The 26,293-nt window shown below is 33.4% G+C and overlaps 1 protein-coding gene across 3 annotated transcripts in view; it reads left to right on the forward strand.

Moving 5' to 3' along the window:
* The window catches only part of Gasp (Chitin binding Peritrophin-A domain-containing protein Gasp), an 81,589-nt gene that overhangs the window by 43,229 nt on the left and 12,067 nt on the right, over nt 1–26,293 (forward strand). For 2 of the 3 annotated variants that reach the window (XM_072535157.1, XM_072535158.1), the window contains exon 5: nt 7,599–9,331. The exons of the other annotated variant lie outside the window; for it this stretch is intronic. In XM_072535157.1, the coding sequence (XP_072391258.1) occupies nt 7,599–7,767 (169 nt within the window). In that variant the 3' untranslated portion in view covers nt 7,768–9,331. Of the gene's footprint in view, nt 1–7,598; nt 9,332–26,293 lie in introns of those variants that run through there. 3 annotated transcript variants of the gene reach the window in all.

Here is a 26,293-nt window from a genome sequence, read left to right on the forward strand (position 1 = left end):
ACATTCGTAACGAATAGGCACATCAAGAAGAAGAAGTTTTAAAATTAATCAATTTCGGAGATCGTCTGTGAATAGCCCTTATGTGTTTTGTTATATTTGTGGGTATTTTGTGGTTGTAAAACAGAGACAACATATTACCAAATTTGTAGAAAATGTGTACTTTTATATTTTGGTGTAAAACTTGACAATCAAGACAAGACATGGGCCCCTCATACTGTTTGTCGAACTAGTGTCGAGGCATTGCGACTATGGTTCACAAGTAAGAAGAAAGCTATGTCCTTTGGAATACTCATGGTCTAGAGAGAACCATTAAATCATGTGGATGATTCTTACTTTTGTCTGATTAATATATGTGGTTACTTAGTTAAGAACATGAAATCTATTGATTATCCTAACACACCTTCTGCTACTAGACCAGTTGCTCATAGGGGCACTATTCCTGTTTCTGCCCCATATTTTAAAAGATGTTAGTGATGACTGTGCTTATGAACCTGATGAAGATCGCTCTCCTAAACTTTTTACTCAAGAAGAATTAAATACTTTTGTTAAAGATTTAAATCTTCCAAAGAATGCTGCAGAAGTTCTTGGACCCAGATTGAAATAAAAAAATATCCTTGCGATGAGTGTCACTTTTTCGTGGTATCATCATCGTGAACGAGAATTTCCTCCTGACTTTCAAGAAACAGATGCAATGGTTTTCTATAATAACATTCAATCTTTATTTTTGAAGATTAGGCTCTAATAATGGAAATTATTTAGCAACCGATCAATAGAAGTAATACATTTTATTGATCTTATGAGAATCGTAAGAAATACCAAAAATCGCCCAACGTTTATTTATTTAACAGCTTTATAGGAACTGACTCCATTTGCCGAAAATGCAAAAATTGCATACGAAAGCTGCATTCTTTGCCTTTAAAATGCATTTTGATTTTTGTCGATAGGACATTCTGGTCGAAAGAAATCAAATTTTTACCGTCGAATTGATATAAATTTTATTTAAAAAATTGATTTTGATCGCGTAACTAACATTTAAAATCGCTAGTCGATTCAAGCATTGTTTCTAAGAGAACAGTTCATTCTACACAAAAAGTGATTATTACCATTTTTCTTTAAAATCACCACTTCTAGAAATTGCAAAATTCAGCTTGTTTGTATTATTTTAGAGGTCAAATCTTTGACGACTGAACTAAAGAATTAAAATTAGAAATAGCTTTTCTTTAAAATATTTACATTTGACAAAATAATGAATTTATTTCATACTTTACGAACACAGTGTAGTTAATATATTTAACTAAGTAATTTTTATGTAATTTTATAGTTTATCTTTTTCTTCTTCCTATTCTATTTCTTCTATTTAGTCGTCAACGTTAATTTTCTGTCCTTTCGGAACAGGCCGACCTTTCTTGTTTAATATTTAATGACAATATTTTTTTGTAAATAAGTGTGAAGTAAGTTTATACTTATCTTCTTTTCAACTGCTTTGAACGAAGCAATATTATTGTTGCTGTATAGAAAGCCTTATGATTGTGGTGTGTCTTCGACAACATTTTGATATTAGACGCAAGAATGTGTGAAGATAAATATTGTATTTTAGAATCAATTAATTTAATTCCTTCACATATTTATAATTGATTTCGAGGACGTTGTTCTATTGGCTTTCCTGTCATTATGTTCAATTTACTTTTTTTCTTTATTACTTACCATAAAGTTTATCTAATTTCTTTACGATTTCTATACTTTTCCTTGGTAATATTTGTTTTTTGTTGAGACAATCCCAACTCTTCTTGTTATTACCAGTTATTGTTATATCACTCTAACTTTCAATATCTCTCATTTTGTAGTATCTAATATGTTATATTAACATTACATGATTTTTTTGTGTTAAATTTGATTAAAATTTGCTCTTTCTCACTCAATTATAGCGAGTTTCATAACTTTTCCTTTGCATTTCAACAACAAATGTTATGCCACTACATTTACAAACATAAAGCCGGTATTTTGTATTAGTATATTGTTTCCGGCGTTTATAAGCCATGTTCTGTAGTACGAGTTAGTTTGGCATTAAATTGCATTATTCAATAGTTCTGACAAGATACCACAAATCTTTTTCTCTCCATGTGAATTGTCTACTCCATAAATTTACTGCATTTCTTGCAGTTGAGGTTCAGCGAAATTGGTATTTTCTTGATTTGGTCTCAGTGCTAATGGTTTTTCTTTTGCCATGTTCTGTAGTACGAGTTAGTTTGGCATTGAATTGCATTATTCAATAGTTCTGACAAGATACCACAAATCTTTTTCTCTCCATGTGAATTGTCTACTCCATAAATTTACTGCATTTCTTGCAGTTGAGGTTCAGCGAAATTGGTATTTTCTTGATTTGGTCTCAGTGCTAATGGTTTCTCTTTTGCCATATTTTTTATTCTGTTGTTCTACCTTTTTTAGGTTTCTAATATTTGTTCAATTTCTTTGAGTAGTGGAAATCATCATGTCAAAATATTTTATTCTGACTATCTAGCTGATTGTATTACCATTACGTCGTCTGACGATATTGAATAGAAGTGACTCGTTGGCTTTTACTGATGGAACGTATTCTATATATATATTAAGATATTTATTTTCTAATCTAACATGGATATACTTTTTTTTCATTGATTTAAATACCATTTTGAAGATTGCGTCTCATATTATAGATAATCAAACTAAGCTTAACGGTATTAGAAACAGATGCAATACAAATAGCATATTTTGCATCTACAGGTACTACATGAACTATTATTTTAAATGTTTGGTAATACGCATCTAGCAACATAACGTTCTTGTATATTAATATTGACAAATTATGCATGGAAATTTTTTTATAGTTTTTTTAAAATTTTATGTAATGCGAATATAGCAATTCCAGTCTTAAAGGCTAAATTATGCTCCCCCTACTAATTCCTTAACAAAAATGTAGTCGGAAAAATACTCAAACAGGTCGTCTTCTATGTTTGATGTATATTGTGATGAAAATATCTTCTCCAATTCTAGAACAGGAGGTAGCAACTCCATTAAATATTTATATTAGATAACAAGGTTGATAATTTATATAATAAATATTTAAACCGTTTTCCGTTAACTTCTTGGCAATAAAAAACTATATTTTTTATTTCTTCTCTTACATTTTCCAACATTTATGGCATAATTGACATAAATACTTTATCTGCTGCAGTAATTTTTCTACGGATTCACACAGTATTTCATATACTTTAGATTTTAGATAAACCACCAGAAAATCTGGTGGAGTAAGATATGCTGATCATCTTGCTGGAAAATGATTTTTGAGTTAAATTCCCCTTAATTTTCTTCTGTAATATCGCTAATTTGTGAGTTAATGAATGTTTCCAATAGTTCTAAATATATGGTATCATTAGGATTTTCATAAATAAGTAATAAACCTATTTTTTCTGATTAATTTATTTAAAATTTAAAAATGTACTTCTATTAAAAATTAAAATCGACCTGTTCGAGGATCTTTCCGAATATATTATTGTTAAGGTGTTAGTAGAGACTGTTTAAAACTCACACTGCATAAAAGATAATATATATACATACACTTTTAAATAAAAAGGTATTTCAAACTATAGTTTTTAAATTCTATGTCAAAATGTATCATTGTTGTTAATAATAATACCAACTAATACTCATGTGCATGCAACATAACATATTGGTCACAGTATTCACATCATAATATACAACCAGATGACATTCACTACTATAAATATTTTGTTGGTTAACATTATTTAATATAATATATTCTTTTAAATAAGATTATCGCATATTGTATACCCAAGGTGCTTCACGTAGACCGCCCATTAGACTAATGTTTAAAAATAATCGTGTTTGAAATTTGGAAATTAGCTTCTTCATAACTGTAGCTGATGTTCACATTATTACTTTCAGCAACATCAGAAGTCGTAATCAATTTTCCTTTTTTTTTACTTTGAAGATATTACACACATTTTTTTTTTCGTGAAAAAAATGTTTCAGTTTAATAGGTGTTCTAAAGTAAATGGGGTGTGCTGATCACGAATCTGAGCTTCACTGCGTTGCGTTGAAAAGTGTGTTAAAAATTTTCCATACAAACTGCCAAAAATACTGAAAAAATATTTCTTAAAACTATATTTAATAAAAAATATCCCTTCAAAATTGAGTTGTTCATAAAAAAAATGCAGTGTAAATTACTAACACAATCGTTGGTTTTTTTTTAATAAAATTGTTCCGTGAAAACTGTGTTTTGTAGTTTTCTTTTTATTGATTTTTAAGAACGACTCAATATATCCGATTTTAAGGTTAGAATTTTGGGAGCCTACAAAAATGTCTGTTTTAAGTTTAGCTTTAGAAAGGGCAGGAAAGTTGTTGCACTGGTATTTAAAATAGCCACTTTGTTTATTTTTTCTTTGTCTGAGTGGCCATTCCTTCTTAACGTAATATAAATTTCATTCTCGACTGTTCCATTCGCACAAAAAACATGGATACTTTGTGAATCCAGACTGCTGACCCAGAAGCCACCAGCAGATCACCAACAATATTCGCTATATTTTATTTTATTTAGCAACATCTCATGATTCTCATACGTGTCTTTCAGATGCACGAAGTTAGCAACAAACATCGAGGCATAAGTATTACCATTGTGCAAGAATAATCAAAAAATAACCGCCATGATGTGGAATAGTAATTTTCAGCTCCTAGTTTCATGACTACTTCAGAAATATTATTATAATTTACCAGTGCATCCTCTTGAGGGAAATATTCAGCGAAATCTTTATCACGATGCCTATAACATGAAAATGTGGTTCCTAGAGTCAATAGATTTTATCTTTTAGTCGTGATCCTAAGATTTGGGCAGTATCCTTTTATAGGGCCAAGTCTGTCACTAAGGCGTTTAGTTCAGCTTGGATAAATTGTTGATGTTGGTGTATATCAGGTTTAAATCTGTCTTTATCGGATTTTCGTTTAAACCTTTATCTAATAATTGCTGTTGGATTATGTGAAGAAAAGGTGGATGAATGGGGATTTCTGGTAAGTGAGGTAAAGGTCTTTTAGCAGACGGTAAATCAGAATATTAAATTGTATGTTTAGTATTCGAATCGAAACCCTTGACATCGCTGGAGTAAAAATAACAGTCGTCTCCATAGTTTTCTGGTTCCCTCAATACCATAGGAATGCCGAAGAGCGAAGAGCTACATGTACCTATTATCTATTTTCTCAGTAGTACGACACACTAAAAGCACACTTTGTGTGGAGTACAAGGTTGGTTCTGATCACCAAGTAAGCGTGATAAGCTTTCTTGATAAATTCTGTTATGTTTCTTAATTTTTTACTATCGTTAATTCATCACACACGTAACAAAATATATCAGGACTGTTTTTACACTTCCTTGATGACATTATGATGCACTAAACACTCAGAAAACAAAACACAAACGTAATATTATACTAAAATATTTTCTATCGATGTATCCATTTTAAAGAAATAATTTTAATGTAATTTTCGAAATATCAATAAGGTACTTCTTTGCTCTAGTTCATGGATGCAAGGTTTTTTTTTTGTTTTGTGAAAGATCTTGACGGGATGGGCTCAAACCAAATTCACATAAGAATCAACGTACCCGTATTAACTAAGGACACCTATTAAATTCAAAATGCCAAAAATTATGTCGGCCTGTGATATTTTGTGTAAAGTACTATATGTATTTCAAAAATTTATATTTATGGAGTTATTCTTCGTTTTTTTAAATATTTTTTGACATAAAATGAGAAGATTTTAAGACATTGATAACTCATTTAGTTAACCACTAACGTCGACTTAGTTCCGAAAGTAATGGCTAGCTGTAAATATTTTAGAAGTGTAGATCAGCTAATTTAACGTAAAAATTTTCAGATTTTAAATCCGAGATAAATTTGCGTGCGTGCTACGTGAAGATTTCTAACAAAATTTTAAATACAATTCAATATTTAATTTAACTTTTTTTGAAAGTTTTATTATGAAAATCATAATAATTTGCGAAATATTTTTTATTCTTGCGGTATTTTACAGAGTATAAAAAATTAATATAACTATATATTTATGAATTTATCTTTCTTATATAAATAACTAATTTCATATTTGATAATAACTAAGAATATATTAAGAGCAGTTGGTAGTTTGTCATCTGGTTAAACTAAAATGCACACTATGACTTCTTATAAACTTTTTTAACTCTTCCGCGGGGGTTATCTTAAATAATTTTGCGTTGGATATAAAACAAATATCAAACAAAAATACAGAAGTAAGACAAGAAAAAACACTATTTTTTCTCTACTTAAATGTCATTTTTGTACAAAATATTTATAGTACTAATAAAATTAATAAATAATCTATACACATATGGCATTTTCTCTTCGGTAATTAAATGCAAGGTATAGACAAAATATGTTTCTTCGTCTATATTTTTTCTTTAAAATATCTACATGTTACAATGAAATATGATGCACATTTATTTTTAGTTAATCTCTTCCAATTTAATGTGTATCTTGTTTTTATAACTATTCTTTCGTGATTTTTTAATTATTATTATTTCTTCTACCTAAACTCTTCTACTGTTGTATAAACTTTCATTTATGTTTCCTTGTCGTAAGCATTTATTATCACATGCAATTATGTCTCTTTGACTTCTTCCTTTTCTTCATCTTATAACAATCTTGGTATCAAACTCTATCCTTTTATTAAGTTCCACCAAGTTTTCCAGTGCTCTTAAAAAACTAGTAACTTTCTCATTAAGAGTTTAGATATCTCCTGGTCTAATACTTGTTTTAAAGGTGTATATAATATCTTTGGGTATTTTTATTTAAAAAGAAATGTAGGCAGTATCGTCCTCCGTTTGAATAAATTTCTTCACTATGACTTATCCATCCTGCCTATGTTGTAAAGGCGTTTTCTCAGTTGCTTAATCACGTTATTTATGGTCGTCTTTAGCTCTCGTCTACTAAGATGCTCTTGTACATCTCTCCATTTTTCCACTTATATGAGTATTTCCAATCACCTTTGAATCTCATTATACTTGAATGGTTATGGGTGTTCAGAGTTTTCTCTAGAGATTTCATTTGTTAGCGAATCTACTAGTTCAACCCCTTGAACTCCTTCATACACAGAGAATTTGTACTAGAGACACTATATTCTCGTACCAGTATATTAAGAAGATTTTACAGTTTTTTACTCATTTAGATTTCTAGAAATTTTTGTAGATTTGAGCCTTTGTTTTTACGATTTAGTATCTACCAGTTGATATAGATAACAATTGTCATTGGTTGTTAAAAAACTTATTTCAACCTTATATAGGAAGTACTTGTGTTATATAGCAAACACTATTTTGATTATCAGTGTAGTTTATATAATGTATGACAATATGTCATACTGTCCAGACATTTTTTAGCTTGGTATTAACTAGAGCATTAATGATAAAAGTTTTCAGTAAAACAGAGAAGTTCTATATCACTCTTTTCTATAAAAATTAATGACCATAAAAATTATAAACAATCAATTTAATAAATATTCTAAACTAAAATCCTCCTTCGCAGCGAGGACTACTACGGAGACTTGGATTTGAAGAGCATCCGCAAGAGCGAACTGTTAGCAGGTCTTCAAAGTAGCGGATCATCGCGTTCAGGCCCTCAAGCTAACAGTGCCCCCAAAAAACCTAGGCCCGCCCCTGCGTCGCGTAACGCGCCCGAGCCAGCAGGCAACTAAATTTATACAATAGTTGTATTTTTAAATCCTCGAAAATGAAATTTTTCTACTAAGAAATGTGAAACAAATCTAAACGAAGTTTATTGTAATAAATAGCACTCTTCATTGGGTACGACATTATATTATACTTATAGTAAAATAAAATAATCGTCACTCAAGGTATGTGTAAAATGAGAACCCTCAATTAGCGGAGTCAATTTGGGCATATCCTCCTATTGTGTTAATAAATTTAATTTAATATATTTTGCAAAATTCTCAGTTGTTGGCAATGTTTCTTCCGAATATATCAAATATATCTCCTTTTGCTTTCTAAAAATATTATAGATCTTATTGAATTAGGACAAATGCATACTATACCATAGCATAGAGTGTTATAGTACGCAGGTGGCACTTAAAGCCAAGTTGTAGCAAGCAGTCACTTTTCGCTACTTTATGACATAATAGTACAATTTTTTCTACAAAACCGTAGCACTGACAAACAACGCATATAAATAGATATACAAAGCGTACGCATATACTCAGTTTAGATTTGTTTTACAATAAGGAAATCTTTTGAAATTTCAAAGGTGAAATTTAGAAAATTTTCATTTTTTTAATATTCGAACTGCGAATGAGATAATTTGCGGCCCTAAATTTTTACTTATTTAATTGTTAGACATAATTTAAATATGTGGGTCCCAAAAGCTCGTTCTTTATTTAAATTAGCTTCCAGAGGGGAACTGGTATGTTTGGAAATCAGAAATCATTTAATTCACCTCTATTTACATATTTATCATAAATTTTCTTTACATTTTATTGCACATATAGTTATTAAAATATGACATACGTCTGCCTTGTGTTAAGTTTTTTGCCTCGCAGTATTATTTAAATTCATGCTATTTCTTGATCATTTGCATTGAGATATTTACGTGGTTTTCCTAAGCTAGTATTAAACTGTGTTATACATAAATATTTTAATTGTCTTTGGAAAATTAGTTATAATTAATAATAGGGGGACCACGTAATTTAAAAATGCTTTAAATGTTTTGTGTAAGCTCTTATTGCTAATTTACTTTTTCTTCACATGCTGAAAAATTATCCTAAACATCAATTCATAACGCAACCTTTTAATCAGCTAGTAATTTTTTAGTTTATTTGTTCATTTATTAAAAAGTAACTTCATTATTTTAAATATCAACCTTAATTATCTTGAATATCATATGCTGATACGTACCTATAGACATGCAACAAAAGAAAGAAGTGAATCTATTCTCGAAACAATGCATTTCTCCATAAATCTACGGAACCCACTGTTGTTGCGACCTATGATGTGGTTGCCACTTCAGGTTGCACTCCAGTTTTTTTACACCGCATTACCGCATGCTGCAATTGATTTCGATTCGCTTTTTTGCATGAGTATAAGGCACAACTTTACAAACTCTGATTTCTCATTCATTGCCGTTTTTACCAGTCCCTCACTGTTCGCTTCTGTATTTACAGAAAATGTTTTGAATTATTTGTTTCGTTGAACGGTACAAAAATATTTTTTTTATAAATATAAAATAAAAATTCTTAAAAATTATAACACGTCTCTCATTATTTTAACCCCCAATCTAACCTTCTTTCATAACCGCACAGTTGTAAAGTAGGTTTCTTCTTATTACTACTGGTGGATTCTATTTTCATGGTAAGGTATATCTAATACATTGTTAAATGGTTCATTAATGGTAAGGTTTTTTATTCATAATTGTACAGATCTTTATTTGCAGAAGAAAACTGAAAAGTTTGGAGATATCCATTTGATAGTAAGTTGCTTTATCCAAAATTACTCACCAATTTTTCTTTAAAGATCAGTACTAATAGTCTAGGCGGGATCTGTTTTGGGTTGGACATTTTCCATAGGAAGCTATTTTTTTGCTGGAATCCCTTCAGGATGTGTCCAATATCGATAATCACGATATGCGCCAGTCGCAAATCCTGTGCTAAATTTGTTATTTAACAAAATCTGAAAACAATTCAAAATTCCTCATTTTTTTGCTCCTATTTTCGTTTATATATAAGGATCAATATAAAATATTGATCCTAGAGAAAAAATTATAAGAAGTCAAAAGTTTCGTTATTCAATTTTACACAATATTTCGTTAGCTAGAAATTGAAAATTTAATGTTTATTGTTGAAAAAATAGCAATAATTGGAAAAAAAGTACAAAAAAAATGAAGTTAATCCTTTAAATGTTTTCGACTTTCTAAACTTGACTTACAAGCTCCATATTTGGCCTAGAAAAACCTTTTAATATGTTTAAAACGTGTGCTAAATTTTGTTAACATCGGTCGGATAGGTTTTGCATAATAATTTTGCAACCCAGCCTACTGGAAAAAAATCGCAAATTTTCAAATTTATTGTAGGCTCTAAATAAGGCCCTCAGATAGTTGCAAGTTTTTTTACACATAAAGGAAGGCTCAAACTTTCAAATGCTTTTTGTAAAATTCAAATCGGTTTACTAGGAGAGCCTAGTTAAAGTTTAAACATTTTTTATATATATTAGGCTTATAAACAAATTGAATAACTTTACGAGCTTTAAACATATCAGTTTCAAAATTTATACACTTAAAGAACATTAAAAGACGCTTCTTTAAAAAAAAAAGATACATTCGGCTTAGTGATTGCCAAGATATTGAAGGTCAAAGTTGGCATACATTTGCCGTGTAACCATAAGTGATAGAGGGCTCGTTTTTAAACAAATACCCTCATCTTGTCAAGTACTTTTTATATGAAAAGTTTTACGTCATGGCAACATCCATAAAAAAGACAAATAAAAAACCGTTTTCGCGTAAAACGTCGCTCGGAATGCATGACAGGTGGTGGTGGGGAACATTCACTCGAAATGTGAATCGGTGAGTTCAAAATCATAGCGCGCGCTAAAAGTTGCAATATTTCGGCTTCTTGTTAACCAATATTGCTCTTTTTTTTTAATCGATGTCTCGGACGACAAGGATTTCAAATATCATATTTTCAAATACCATTTTTAATTGCAAATTGGGAAATTTGCAATAAACAATTATATGTTAAACAAGTAATTGCATTTTTTCTTCATGCATTTTTTTTGAGCTTGCAATTTATACATTTAAGTAAATTGTTACTTTTAGTAAACAAATATGTATTTATAAATTGTTAATAAATAATTTAAATTGTTAAAACAAAGGCGAACGAAAAAAAATTTTTTTCATAAATAAGCTTTATTTTGACTCAATCTTCAATCATTTTTTTTAAGTCTTTTTTTTTTGGAAGGACAAGGATCTTCAGGTCTTATTTCTTTCTCAAAACCTTCATTTTCCATTTCAATATCTGCATCCTCGATCTGTAAATTTAATGTTTCCTCTCCTTCATCTGTAGCTTTATCTTGTGCCTCTAGAAAATCTAAGGAATCCATCGACTCCATATCCATATCTCGTTCAACTTCTTCCAATATTTACTGTGTTCAATATTTTTACATGTCTGACCATTGCAGTGAAGACAATAGTCAGAACATTTGAGACCATTTTGATATAACTGCATGTTTTTGTACAAAGTTTTTTACATTTACAACTAATATTTCTGAATAATTAGTCAGGTAGTAATACCTGCTCAGTTTGTATTGGCTCAAGACCATTTTGAATTAGTTCCCACCCCCACTCAGTAGCATTCAGGTTATTCCAAGCCACTGCTGTACTTGGAAATATACACGAAGCGAGTATTGCTCAGCTGCAGATTGTGTTGGTGGCAGCATGGACAATTGAACATTTTTATTTTTGCAACCTTTTTTAAAGCACAAGTAGCGAACTTTATTCAATGCAAAATCGCACTTCGAGTGGCCCATATACAATACCGATACAATTTTAATTGCGTCTTTTAATGTTCTTTAAGTGTAAAAATTTTGAAATTGATATGTTTAAAGCTCGTAAAGTTATTCAATTTGTTTATAAGCCTAAAAAATGTTTAAAACTTTAAAAAAATTTCTGGGCTCTCCTAGTGAACCGATTTGAATTTTACAAAAAGCGTTTAAAAGTTTGAGCCTTCCTTTATATGTAAAAAAAATTGCAACTCTCTGAGTGCCTTATTTAGGGCCTACTATAAATTTAAAAATTTGCGATTTTTTTCCAGTAGGCTGGATTGCAAAATTATTATGCAAGACCTATCCAACCGATCTTAACAAAATTTAGCACACGTTTTAAACACATTAAAATGTTTTTCTAGGCAAAATATGGAGCTTGTAAGTCAAGTTTAGAAAGTCGAAAACATTTAAAGGATTAACTTCATTTTTTTTGTACCTTTTTCCAATTATTGCTATTTTTTCAACAATAAACATTAAATTTTTAATTTCTAGCTAACGAAATATTGTGTAAAATTGAATAACGAAACTTTTAACTTCCCATAATTTTTTCTCTAGGATCAATATTTTCCGAATTATAAACGAAAATAGGAGCAAAAAAATGAGAAATTTTCAATTGTTTTCGGATTTTGTTAAATAAAAAATTTAGCACAGGGTTTGCGACTGGCGCATATCGTGATTATCGATATTTGGCACATCCTGAAGGGATTCCAGCAAAAAAATAGCTTCCTATGGAAAATGTCCATAATGGTCTGAATTTCTACAGATCTCGCCTAGTCTATAACTTGTGTTAAACAAATTTAAAGAATATAATACATACATAAAAATGTGAATTTAACAAACATTAACATTTAAAGAATTATCTAAAATTGTATATTTTTACTAGTGAATTTGCCTACTAGTTTTCACAATTTTCACTCGTACAACTTTTATAACAATTAAGTCACTTTCCGAGAATCCCCCAACTTTTGCGTGAAGTCTTATGAAATCGATCTACGTACAAAAACCAGCTTGAGTTTGGCAAGTTATTTCTTGGGAAAGCTCGAGTTTTTTATTATATTTTTTAGGTGTCACCAAGTAAATATAAAGTAACAAAAAGCTTTAAATTATTTTGCTTAATAAATCTTACCTTAAGATTACAGTAACCAATATTTTTGTCAATTTTGCGAAAAAATGAATTACTGATGAAGTAATAAAATTTCCGAGTACGGATCTTTGAATCAACAATCTGTAAAATGAATTAATAATAAATCCGTGCCGTTTCAAGGACAAAATATTATTGATTAAGACTCAGTAGGTTAAAATGTCAGTGGGTAGTTCAAATTTCTTCCCCTTTTCAAACATAAAGCCAGGTAAAACTGTATCTGGTTTACGTGATGACGTTGATTTAAATATTCAACAAAAGTTATTATTTTTATATAATAGAAAGCAGTCTGTAAATTATTGCAAAGCAGAATAGATGGGAGTGGAATTGAAAAGAACAGAATGCTATGGAAATTCTGAATCTCCGCACATTATCACGGAATTCTGAGGACCATTTTATCTATTAGTAACTGCTAGTCTTTTAACAAAGACTATTACTTTTATATGTTAACTTTTCTGGGAGTAAACCCCAAATGCAATAAGAAATATTTTATTTCACTATCCGAGTTCACAATATGTATATATATATATATATATATATATATATATATATATATATATATATTCAGGGATTCTACAGTATTTACTACCTTCCCTCGCTCAACCGTTTCCATCTCTCTCTGTTGTCCCATTCTCCATCGTTTAGGTCTCTCTTACTCATGGCGTCGTCTACTTCGTTCCTCCAGGATTTTCTGCTGTCGCTAGTTCTTCTTATATGTCCATACCACTTTAGTCTTTTTTGTTCTATATATGTTAGTATATCTGTTTTTACTGATGTTCTTTGCTTTATTTCGTCATTACTTCTCCTATACATTCTTGGCACTCTGCAGCATCTTCGCAGGTATTCCATCTCTGTTGCTACTATCTTACTGCTGTTTTTCTTGTTTATGATCCAATTTTCAGCCCCATATGTCATAATACTTCGCACTAATGTTTTATAAATTTGTGTTTTTGTCTTCATATTTAGTTGTCTATCCCACCATACTGAGTTAAATTGTCGGATTGCTGTTCTTGTTTGTCCTAATCTTTCTGTAATTTCTTCCCCTGTTTTTGCCTTTTTTATGATTATAAATAGCCAAGTATTTGAATTTATCCTTTCCTTTGATTGTTACGTTGTCATTAATCTGTAGATCTTCTATGTCTTCTTCACTTGTAGATAGGTACTCTGTTTTCGCGAGGTTAATATCTAGGCCAGCCTTGATATATTCTTCTTATAGTTTCTTCACCATGTAGTTGAAGTCGTCTTGGCCTTGTGCAATCACTACTTGATCGTCTGCAAAGCTTAACGTATATAGGTATTCGTTCCGTACCGGTACTCCCATGCCTTCGCATTTTCTTTTCCATGTAGTCAAGGCTTTCTCTAAGTATATTTTGAATAGGGAATAGGGAAGTATATATATATATATATATATATATATATATATATATATATATATATATATATATATATATATATATATATATATATATATATATTGGGAACTTGTTGTTTCTCTACTTTATTTCTCCAAGATCTTCTAGATCAATCTGTTTTCCTTCTAGCTGTTTGGCTCTATGCTGTTACTTTGTTGTCCCTTTACTGTGGTTAGCTTTTATTCGTAAAACTTTAATCTTCTTCTTGTATTTACGTTAATATTTTCATGTAATAATTTTTCTTGCTAAGTTCTCTGTCTTATTTCTTCATTCCTTATCCATTCTGGTTACTGAACAGCATCTTCGTAATCTTTCCATCTCGTTCATTGCTATCTTAGTGCTTTCTTTTATTTATAATTAAGTTTTCTGAACGTTATCTCATAATACTTCTTACCAATGTTTTATGTAAGTACGTGTATTTTTGTTTTCATGCTCAAGTACCTATGATACCAAATTGAGTTCAGTCATGTAATTACTGTTTTTCCTATCTTTTGTTTAACCTCATCCGGTTGAAGGTTTTATTGTCATTTTCAATCCTTGGTTCTTGTACTTACCTTTGCCCTTAATTGCTATATTGCCGTTTACATGTTAATCTTTTATCGTATTTTACTGTTGTAGGTTTTTGTTTTTTTGAAACTAATTTCGACATCTGCTTTACTATATTCTTCTTGTGGTTTCTTCATCATGTAACTCATATGTTTACGTTCCTGTGAAATCACTATTTGGTCAGCTGTAAACCTTAATATGTGTTCGTTCGTTTCTTCCTGGTATCCTTATTGAATATTGAATTTTCCCATGATCCTCGTTCCCATTTTATTGAACAATCCCTTTCAGTACTTTGTACAGATTTTTGTGACATCTATTAATTCCTTCTGAGTTGGCAATTTATGTATTGCTTACCTTAAAACCGTCTGTAAGTTTATAAATACCATATGTATAGTATATTATATATCATTACTTTGAAGCTTTTTTTCTAACAGTTTTTCTAGTATTTAGATATGGTCTACGCATCATATTCTTGCCGAAATCATAATCTTTTTTAACTTATTTTACGTTCTTGTCCGTTTCTATTGATTGTGTATTCCTTTTGAGCCTCCTCTTTTGACATGAATCATATTCTTTTCTCTTTCCTTCTTTTTATAGCAGACCTTACATTCTTGATCCGGAATATTTCCTAATTTAATATTTTCGCAGTTCTATTAGTATTTACAAGATTCTGAACTTCTTCTTTCGCCTATGTACATTTCGAAGTTTAAACAAGTCTGTCCTCATGCTTCATTAGTTTGTTTTATTAAAATACTAATAAAACTAACATAATTTAGATTTACTATATACCCAATTTTGATTGAATTCAAATCCTCTATACATATTTCTGTTACGCGTCAGTAAGTGATATCTGTCTTCTACAAAGTTAAAACGATCTTTCAAATGAAATATTACTTGTCAAATTTTTAAAATAATATTATCAAATGGCGATTGGCGCTTGTCCATCATTTCCACAAACTTTAAATACTTTAGGCAAGTATTGTGTTATATAAAAAAATATAAAAAAAATGTGGCTAAAGTTTGATTTCAAAATAAATACTTTAAAGGGTTAGAAATAAGAAATATGTTGACTTTAGAATTAGATATTTAAATGCATATATCTAACTGAGAACGGAATTATGGATAAGGTAATTTAGTGAAAATGATGCAAAATCGACGCAAAATGATCTTCACAATTTGCAGTTTTCTTTTATAAAGAGATCTTGTATGTGTTATATTTTATGCACACTCGAAAGAACAAAAAGGACGGTCAGAGGTGGTCAGAAATTTGATACGCTCATGACAAGTAATTTATATCTACAGACTAGGTAATTCTACTATTATAGTATCTATTTTATTTCTTAGAAGAGTACTACATTATTTTTGATCGTCCTTTTTGTCCTTCAGTGTTTTTTAATAAAGTATTATATCAGTAAAATAACACGTCTGGTAAGGTGATTTGTTTATATTTCTTAGGTATAGGTTTCAAATTACCATATATTAAAATACTAAAATAATGAATTACTGACTTTATGAATAAGTTCCCTTAGCTATTAACTGAGGTAGTATCTTGCAAGTTATAGGAAAGAAAATAAATGTTTTTATTTATTTATATTTATCATTTAATTTAACAGAATTTATTTTTAGTATGTTTATGGTTCGTAATTTACGTAAAAAAATTCATACAAACAATTTACAATTCTGTAGAAAATTAAACCATATATACGCCAGTAACTAAACGTGTAATACGGCGATAGAGTGTAATTTTCCGTGTCATCACCAAATTGCATGAAAATTTGGATTTAGATTCTACTTACCCTTATCGTATAATTGTACATTAAAGGGGGTAATTGATTCAATTCATCTTCTAATGAAGTGAATGAATGTCAATTAACATTAAACAACATAATTTAAGATTTTATTACAGTTTACCCCTAAACCTCACCCCTATAATAGATATAATTAAAACAATGACATTGAATATCTTGTCTCCACTAATTTGCTTGGAAATTTGAATTTAGGTTCTATTTACCCTGCATTTCACTTTTGGACTTTTTTGTTGTTGGTTACTTTTTTATTTTTTAGAGGTTAAAAGTACCCCTATCAGAAAAAATATTATAATTGTAAATTCAAGCAATTTTGAATTATTTAATTATACAGTGACATTAAATTTAGATTTATTTACTGTTTTAATTTTTTACCACATAATTTCTACCCTTATAAAAACCACCCCATCTTACGTTCTACTAGCGTGGCATCAACTAACAGATTGCCACATCCGGATCAACGTGAGGACCGACCGATCCGGATATGAAAAAATACGGGTATCAATACCATTTAAAAATATGTAGCTGTAAACGGCCTGAAATTTATACAATAGTTTATATGGTTTTAGGCATTTAATATCAGGTGATATATGGTTATTAGTAAAAGCAGATATCGAGCACAGTTTTTTATTAAATCTTGCCCAAGTAGTTTCGCTCCTAGAGCATCTGCAGGGGCATTTCGTCGAAATTAGGCTATCCAACAATATGACATTCACTAAATGGTTGCACAGCCTAATTTTGACGAAAAGCCCCTGAAGATGCTCTAGGAGCGAACGTACTTGGGCAAGATTTAATCTCTGCTCGATATCTACCTTTTATTTGATTAAATTTACTATCAGGACTAAAATACAGTACCTACATACATAAATTACATAGATAAGAAAGGTAAAATAAAGACCTAAACATTATAGAGTTTTCAAGATGTATTTCTGTTCTTATAAACAAAAATTAAACGTTTATAAACTTAGTACGTATGTATGTATATACATACAATATGCTCAATACTAAAAACAAAAGGTTACACACTTTATTTACAAAAAGTTACATATTACAGTTAAAGTATTCTGTTGTGAATTTATTAAAAGGTTCAATATTTATAACACTTACGGATTTAATTTATTTCTTTATTTATATTAACTTGTCTGACAATAATTTATTATATCCGTACGTACAAATTCGCGAGCGCGGGTCTTGAGTATTAACTGCCCTCCATATAAAAATGTTGTATTTATATACGAAATCCTGATATACTAGAACAGCATCGAAAGATCGAGAAGCTTAGCCGGCTCATTCACCATAATTTTGGTTCTAGACTTCCACCGAAATTTCTACAATAAAACAGAATAATTAGTCATAAAAGTTAGGCCAGTATATTTATCGTAACATTGCCCCCCTCTTAAAAGATGGTTCCTCCTGGAACCTTGTCGGGACTGGAACCGGAACTGTATGCTGGTATCGGCAACTGGACCCTCTTATACAACTTCCAGTTGTATAAAAATGACAAGGGACGGTTTTCTCTCCGCACCAGTAACTATGCGGATTGCAACAGACTAACACCTGGACTTCGGTGTCTTTAAAGATCTCCTCCACCATATTTCGGATAACCCTCCAATCTAATTGGCGGCACTCCAACTTCGGCATGGCTAACTTTTGCACGTCGGACTCTAGTACGTGCCCTCTCAATTGAAGTAAGGCTTCCCATACATCTCGGTAGGTAGGTTGGTCACGGGCAGTGTCTTTTGTTACCAGGTAGAAAAGGTAACGTGATGCATCTTGGAGTTTCAAGGTTTTACCGGGAGCTGGCACTTGGCATTGAAGTTCTGCAACTCGACCAAACTTCCTTCGAAAGACGGATGCCAACCCTGGTGCGTCTTTGATACTGGCCGGGATGGTAAGGGCCAGCGAGTAGTCATCGGGGAGCGCGAGTAGATCTTGCTTTTCTTCAGTGGTAACACCATGTCTCGCTTTACCGGTACCTCCATAGGCACCCATGAATTCCTCAAACGTGAGGTCAGACACATCTTGGACTTGGTTTACTTCCACTTCTTCATCTACGTCGTGGTCACCTTCGAAAGATGCCAACCGGTTATGGTGTACTATCATCGGCTTTCCCCTCGGAATCTTGCTTATTCGGTAGATGACATCGTTGATCTTCTCCATGATGAGGTATGGACCTTCCCAAAACTGCTGCAATTTGGGAGAACAACCTTTTCGCTTCTTGGGATTATACAGCCATACTTTGTCGTTCTTCTTAAAGCAACCCTTTTCGGCTTGTGTATCGTACCGTTTCTTCATTCGGTCGCTAGCAATCTGAAGGTGGGAACGGACCAACTCATGTACATCGTCCATTCTTCTTCGTAATTCGATCACATAATCTTCACCTGCTACATCTTCTCCAGGTCGACACCCAAATTCTAGATCACAAGGTAGTCGCATTTCGCGTCCGAATAGGACTCTGGCTGGTGTCTGGCCCGTTGATTCGTTAACAGCAGATCTGTAGGCCATTGTGAAGAACGGAAGGTATTGGTCCCAGTCTCGCTGATGATCGGACACCATCTTTGTCAAATACTTGCCAACTGTCCTATTCATTCGTTCTACCATACCATCCGATTGCGGATGATACGCGGTAGTTCTTGTTTTCTTCATGCCTAGTCTATCACATATTCCTTGGAATAGATCACTTTCGAAGTTCCTGCCTTGGTCACTATGGATCTCCAAAGGCACTCCAAATCGGCTGATATATTCTTGGATCAACTTATCTGCAACGGTGGCGGCCTTCTGGTCTGGAAGTGCGTAAATCTCGACCCACTTAGTGAAGTAATCCATTACTACCAACATGTACTTGCCCCCATTTTCACTTTCTGGAAATGGCCCTGCAATGTCCAAAGCTATTCTTTCAAACGGGCTTCCAACATTATATTGTCTCATAGGAGCTCTCCTTTTCCGGTGAGGCCCGTTACTCGTAGCACAAATAGTACATTTCTTACACCAGTCTTTTACGTCGTCGGAACTGTTCATCCAATAAAACCGTTCCCGAATTCGCTGAAGGGTTTTCCTTACACCAAAATGCCCTCCCGATGGACTGTCGTGTAACTGACGAAGTACTTCGGCTATTCTGCTCTTTGGGATCACCAACTGTCTTCTCTTCTCTGAACCGTCATCATTTTCCAGGACTCGTTTAAGCAAGCCATCTTCGATGATAAATGAGTCCCACTGGGCCCAATACGTCTTAACTACTGAGCATAGGTTTGATATTTCCTGCCAAGGTGGTCGACGGTTTTCCTCTTTCCATTTTCGGATTTTCTGTATAACTGGATCTCTCTCTTGTTCTTCCCTTATCTTAGTAGGCGTCCAGTCGTCGTTGACAATCGTCGTTCTTAGCACTGCTGCTTCCTTGGATTCCGTTTTGTTGCAGTGAGGACACTCTGCTGGGCATGGCCTTCTGGAAAGAGAATCAGCGTTTCTGTGGCTAACTCCGGCTCGGTGCTCAATCTTAAAATCGTATTCTTGGAGTCGTTCGATCCACCTGGCTATCTGACCCTCTGGATTCTTAAACTGCATCAACCACTTAAGGGCGGCATGGTCGGTTCGGATTAAAAACTTCCTTCCATAGAGGTATTGATAGAAGTGCTCTACTGATTTCACTACTGCCAGAAGTTCTCTTCTCGTGACGCAATAATTCCGCTCAGGTTTTGAAAGGACTTTACTAAAATATCCGAGGACTCGTTCCTGTCCTCCTTGAATCTGAGACAGCACTCCTCCAATTCCCACGTTACTTGCATCCGTATCTAAGATGAACTCTCCTTCTGGCAGTGGATACCCCAAAATTGGTGCTGTTATTAAATGCTTTTTCAACGTTTCAAAGGCATTTTGGCAGTCTATATCCCAGCGGTATTCTCTTGCTTCCTCCGTAAGTCGCGTTAATGGCTTAGCGATATCTGCAAACTTCTTAATAAACCTCCGGTAGTAAGTACATAGTCCAAGAAAACTTCTCACTTGATGTTTGTCAGTTGGTTTTGGCCATTCCTTAATGGAATCGATTTTTCCTTTATCCACGGCCACTCCTTCTTTACTGACTATATGACCCAGATAATTGACTTTACCTTGAAATAGCTGGCACTTCTTGGGGTTTAGCATCAATTGGGCAGCTTTAAGTCGATTAAAAACGTTTTCTAAATTCCTCAAATGATCTTCGAATGTCTCCCCCAAGACGATTATGACATCTAAATAAACCAGGCATGTTTTCCAAGATAACCCTCTCAACACATTTTCCATAAGCCTCTCAAATGTCGCAGGAGCATTACAAAGTCCAAATGGCATAACGTTGAATTGCCACAATCCAGATCCTGTGGTGAAGGCTGTCTTTTCTTTATCGACTGGGTCCATTTCTACCTGCCAGTATCCAGACTTCAAATCTAAAGTAGAAAACAATTTACTTCCAGCCAATGTGTCCAATGTGTCATCGATCCGAGGCAGAGGATAACTATCTTTCTTGGTAACGTTGTTCAGCAAACGGTAATCCACACAGAACCTCGTCGTTCCGTCTTTCTTCTTAACCAGGACCACCGGAGAGACCCATGGACTCGTAGAAGGTTCTATCACCCCGTCTTTCTTCATTTCCTGAACAATCGTTTCAGCTTCCTCTCTCTTCGCCTGTGGTAATCGTCGAGCTGTTTGACGAATTGGCTTAGCATTACCAGTATCAATTTTATGCTTAACAACGGTAGTTCTTCCCGTCTTTCCTCCTTTCGGTACGAAAATATCACGATACTGCCGCAGAAATTCCCTTAATTTTCTTTTCTCCATCTGATTTAGAGACTGTCCTGCAACTGCAACCATTTGGTCGAATTTGTCGTTGGAATTATCAGCTGTTGTCGCCTGACGGATTATGGATGTCACAGGTACACAAGTTCCTACTTTTGTCTCTTTCTTTATGGTCACTGGGTAGTCGTTGACATTGATAAGTCTCACAGGAATTTCTTTAGCCGAAGTCACCAATTCCTTTCCAATTATGATTCCACGACCAACCTCATCGTCGTGGTTCCAAGGCTCCATCATAACAGGTCTCCCTTCGTCTACAATTCCCTGTAGTCGCGCTACTATGATCGTTTCGCTTCTCGCAGGCACGACTGTATCTTCTGTAATGGCTGCTTGCACAGTGTTGTCATTATGTGGATGGAGAAATACCTCCTCGTTGCCAACTTTGATTACCTTATTCTTAAAATCCAATTGGAATCCATGCATATTCATTACGTCCATTCCTAATATAACATCCTCTTCGATGTCAGCAACTATAACAGTATGGACAAACTTTTCTGCCCCAATTCCCAATTGTACCTGGATTTCTCCATGAATGTTGGCATTTTCACCTGTAGCGGTCCGAAGTCGTAACCTCGTTGGTAACAGTTTCTTTCGGCTGTTTATAACTGTCGGGCGTATAATGGTTCTGGTCGCTCCGGTATCCACCAACAACGTATGCTTTTTACCATTTATGTCTCCATCTACATATACACTATCTTCACGACATTTCAAAGAAGCTATTAGTATGAGAGGGTCTTTGGAAGAGTTCCGGGTCGAAGCTGCCTCCCTAAGGTTGACTCGTTCTGGTTTTCCTGATGGTGAGTTTCTTGATTTTATGGTCTTCTTTTTCTTGCATGTCATGCTTTTCATCAAATTAACGAGCTGGTCAAGTTTATCTTCATCTTCTTCCTCTTTTACAGTCCTAACTTTACTGTAACCGCCAGAGGCCTGCGTAGCTGACTCATATTCGAGGGCGGCGGATAGGACATCAACCAGCGTCTTGTGACGAGCTAATCGCAGTGTTCTCTGCATTTCATGATCACGAAGACCATCAATAAACGTTTGAACGGCCAATTTTTCCATCATGTCTTCGGGAGCTGTTGGATAAGCATATCGTACTAATCTGGCAATATCTACCTCATATTCTTGAAGAGCCTCATCTTTCTTCTGTCTACGATTTTTAAGCTGTGACTGATATACATGCTCCAAATGTTCGTGGCCATATCGCATATTTAACCTCTTCTTCAGTTGTTCGAAATCATCGGTCTCCTCTACGGCTATGGTCTGAAGCACATCTAAGGCATCTCCTCGAAGAGCGATAGTCAGGTTTACAGCCTTTTCTTTTTCAGACCATCCATTTGCTCTTGCGGCTGATTCGAACTGTTTCATGTAGTTGTTCCATGATGATTTTCCGTCGAAAGTTGGGACTTTAACATGAATAGAACCTCCACTTCCTTCAAATTTCGGCCGTGTCTCCAACTTAAATTTCGTCTCGTCTTCTTTTATCTCCACTGTAATCGGATTGTTACCTCTCTCTGCTGTCCCTGTTTCTTCCATCTTCCTTTCCATCTCTTTAATCTTTTCTTCGAAGGCCAACTTATCGGCAGCAACTTGGTTTTTTAACGAAGATATTCTATCGTCCAGGGCAGACATCTCAGAAGTGACTTTAGAGATTTCTGAAGAGATGTTAGCAGAAACTTTGCTTTCCAGGGAAGAAATCTCGTTAGAAACTTTGCTTTCTAAAGAAGCGATGTCGCCGGAAACTTTCGAAATATCGCCAGAAACTTTGTTCTCTAATGATGCGATATCACCGGAAACTTTGGCTACATCAGAAGAAACTTTCGAAATATCGTCAGAAACTTTGTTCTCCAATTTCGAAATCGACGAGATGACAGCATCTTCAAATATATAAGTCTCTGGATCTAGACCTTCTTCTAGCAAAGCGTTCTTTAGTCGTTGGACTAACTCAGCCTTTTTTCCGGTAGAAGCTAATTCTCTGTCTTCGAGATGTCTTCTTAAATTCGTCACTGTGAGCTCATAAATCGTAGCCATTTTCACAATTTATTTTACGTATTCACTTGTATTATTATTATAAGTCTAATTTATGTTCGATCCCACTCTGACACCATTTGTTGTGAATTTATTAAAAGGTTCAATATTTATAACACTTACGGATTTAATTTATTTCTTTATTTATATTAACTTGTCTGACAATAATTTATTATATCCGTACGTACAAATTCGCGAGCGCGGGTCTTGAGTATTAACTGCCCTCCATATAAAAATGTTGTATTTATATACGAAATCCTGATATACTAGAACAGCATCGAAAGATCGAGAAGCTTAGCCGGCTCATTCACCATAATTTTGGTTCTAGACTTCCACCGAAATTTCTACAATAAAACAGAATAATTAGTCATAAAAGTTAGGCCAGTATATTTATCGTAACAATTCGAACAAAAATTTACTTTAAATTAAAAAAGAATATATGTAATTGAAGAAACAAAGTTTTTACTCACAGAATCACATTAGTTTTTGAAAAAGTTGGTTATTCCACACTGTACACGTTTGTTTGAAGCCATGTCTCTCATTCTTTTTATGAGCATCACGTCACTTGCACAAGTTTCTTCTTGACTTTTAACATAGCACAGCAGAGCCTCGAACGTCTTAAATGCTTCGGAGTGGCTCATTACGACGACCGGATTTTTGTCAGTGCTTTCGTTGTTCAACATACCGCCACCTGTTAATTTGTTTTGTTCATCTGCACTCAACCACTTGTTAACATCGTCTTCCTTCATTCTTCCGTAGGTTCTTTACCAGTTCAGCAATCTCTTCGTTTGAAGTTTCATTAACCTTTCTCTGGTTTCTCTCTCGTCCATTCATCAGATGCTTTGTGGTCTAACAGCTACCTCCATGACCTTACTATTTATGTCATCCCATGTTTGATCCACCTACGTCACCACATCCAATATGTCCACTTTTTTTAGAGTCTCTGTAACGGTTTCTCCTTCATCCATTCCAGCAATCAACGCCATCAGTAACTTTCGTCGATAGACATGTTTTATAGATGTCCATAGGCTAATAGACGGATGTTACATTGGGGGGGGGGGGGAGGCGAAAACACTTCATTTCGCTATCTTTTAGTTCTTCTATGTCGGGATTAGAGGGTGCGTTGTCCAATAGCAGGATTACCTTTCTCGGTAGATTATTTTTTGCTAAATGTTTTTCATTCTTTGGTACAAATTGATTGTGAAACCACTCTTTGAATAGAAGACTGTTCATCCAAGCGCTCTTTTGATGACAGTAATTAACTGTCAGGGAAGAAAAGTCTTTAAAGTTTTTGAAAACCCTAGGTTTTTTGACTTTCCGATAAATCCTATAGGGAGTTTTTGAGATCCTGTAGCGTTACTGTAAACTAAAATTGTCACTCTTTCCTTTTTCTTCTTGAATCCTGGTGCACTATCTTCTTGTTTTGAGGCCAGAGTTTAGGTCAACAGCATTATATAATTGAGATCTGTTTTGTCACAATTGTAAAGCTGGTCTCCGGTAATTCCTTCTTCTTATAGTAAGCTGGGATTTCTTCCCGACTCAAGCTGATCCCTAACTGATTCATTACAGATGGAACGTCAAGAAAAAATCATTCCAGCGTAATGATAAATATATGTGTGTAATATGTATAAACTAAAAAATTCTTTATCATTACAAAACATACCAGCCGTGAAAGTCGACACCCCTTAATAAATAGGCTTTGGTTTATATAAAGGGTATACCAGACTAAACGGGACGAATCGTACTAGAAAAACTATCCTTCTGCTTCATCAAGTTCCGCTCCTATCGGAGATAGGACATTCTGGCAAATAGCCAAACCATTCACGGAGATTGAGTAGCCATGAAATTTTACGTCCGCCGACGCTTCTTCTGCCTTTGATTTTGTCCAGTAGTATATTCCTTAACAGTTCGTCTTTGTCACCTCTTATCATGTGTCCTAACTATTCCAACTTCCTGATTTTTATTGAGTTAAAAACTTTTCATAGTTCTCCAATTTATTTGAGAACTTATGCATTTGTTTTGCGATCCGTCCATGAAAATTTTAGAATACCTTCGTAATACCACATTTCAAATGCTTCTAGGTTTTGAATGTTTGATTGTTTCAGTGTCCAAGCTTAAAATGCATACAAAATAGTAGAGAAAATATAAAATATAAAGATGACCGTGCAACTTCTATGCGGCATCTAATTTTTTTTGTTTGGTCGGTATCTACTGTGATCCATTCTCCAAGGTATTTATTTGTACGAGGATATTTGCTCAATTTCTGTATTAAACCTGGTACTAGTTTTATAATATTCAGAGTAAACAAGAGAGTAAAACATATAAATTAAAGATTTCAGACCCATTAACCCCAGAATGTGTATTTTAAAATTAATAGGACGTTTCTTCAACTATAGTCTAAATAATGAACGTGTCTCAACAGAGTAAAAAGGAGATAAAGTTAAAAAAGAGTTTTATGAATATTATAATAGATATGAATTAGAGTCCGCATACCAGTCATGCCCAAAAAATGATCTAAAAGTAATCTATGGAGACCTAAACGTAAAAGTTGGAAGAGATCAGCAATTCTAATCCACGATAGGTAAGTACAGTCTTCTCCATGGAGCAATCAAATGACATGGCAATAGGTTAATAAGCCTAGCAAGATTACTTAACATGTTGAATGTCAGCACATACTTCGTTTGAAAAGCTATACACAAAGGCACCTGAAAATCACTAGACGGACTTACATTGCATATGATAGATCATGTTATTGTAGACTTAAGACACCAATCGAATTATGGCCAGAATTTTAAACATAAAAAAAGAAAGAGGTTCTAAACATAATCGATACAATGTAGAAAGACTCAAAAATATGGAAAAAAAATTGAGAATATGAAGAAAATATAAACGTCAAACTACTAAATAGACTAAAACATGAAAA

This window comes from Diabrotica undecimpunctata, chromosome 6 (genome assembly GCF_040954645.1).
Source record: "Diabrotica undecimpunctata isolate CICGRU chromosome 6, icDiaUnde3, whole genome shotgun sequence".
Lineage (NCBI taxonomy): Eukaryota > Metazoa > Arthropoda > Insecta > Coleoptera > Chrysomelidae > Diabrotica > Diabrotica undecimpunctata.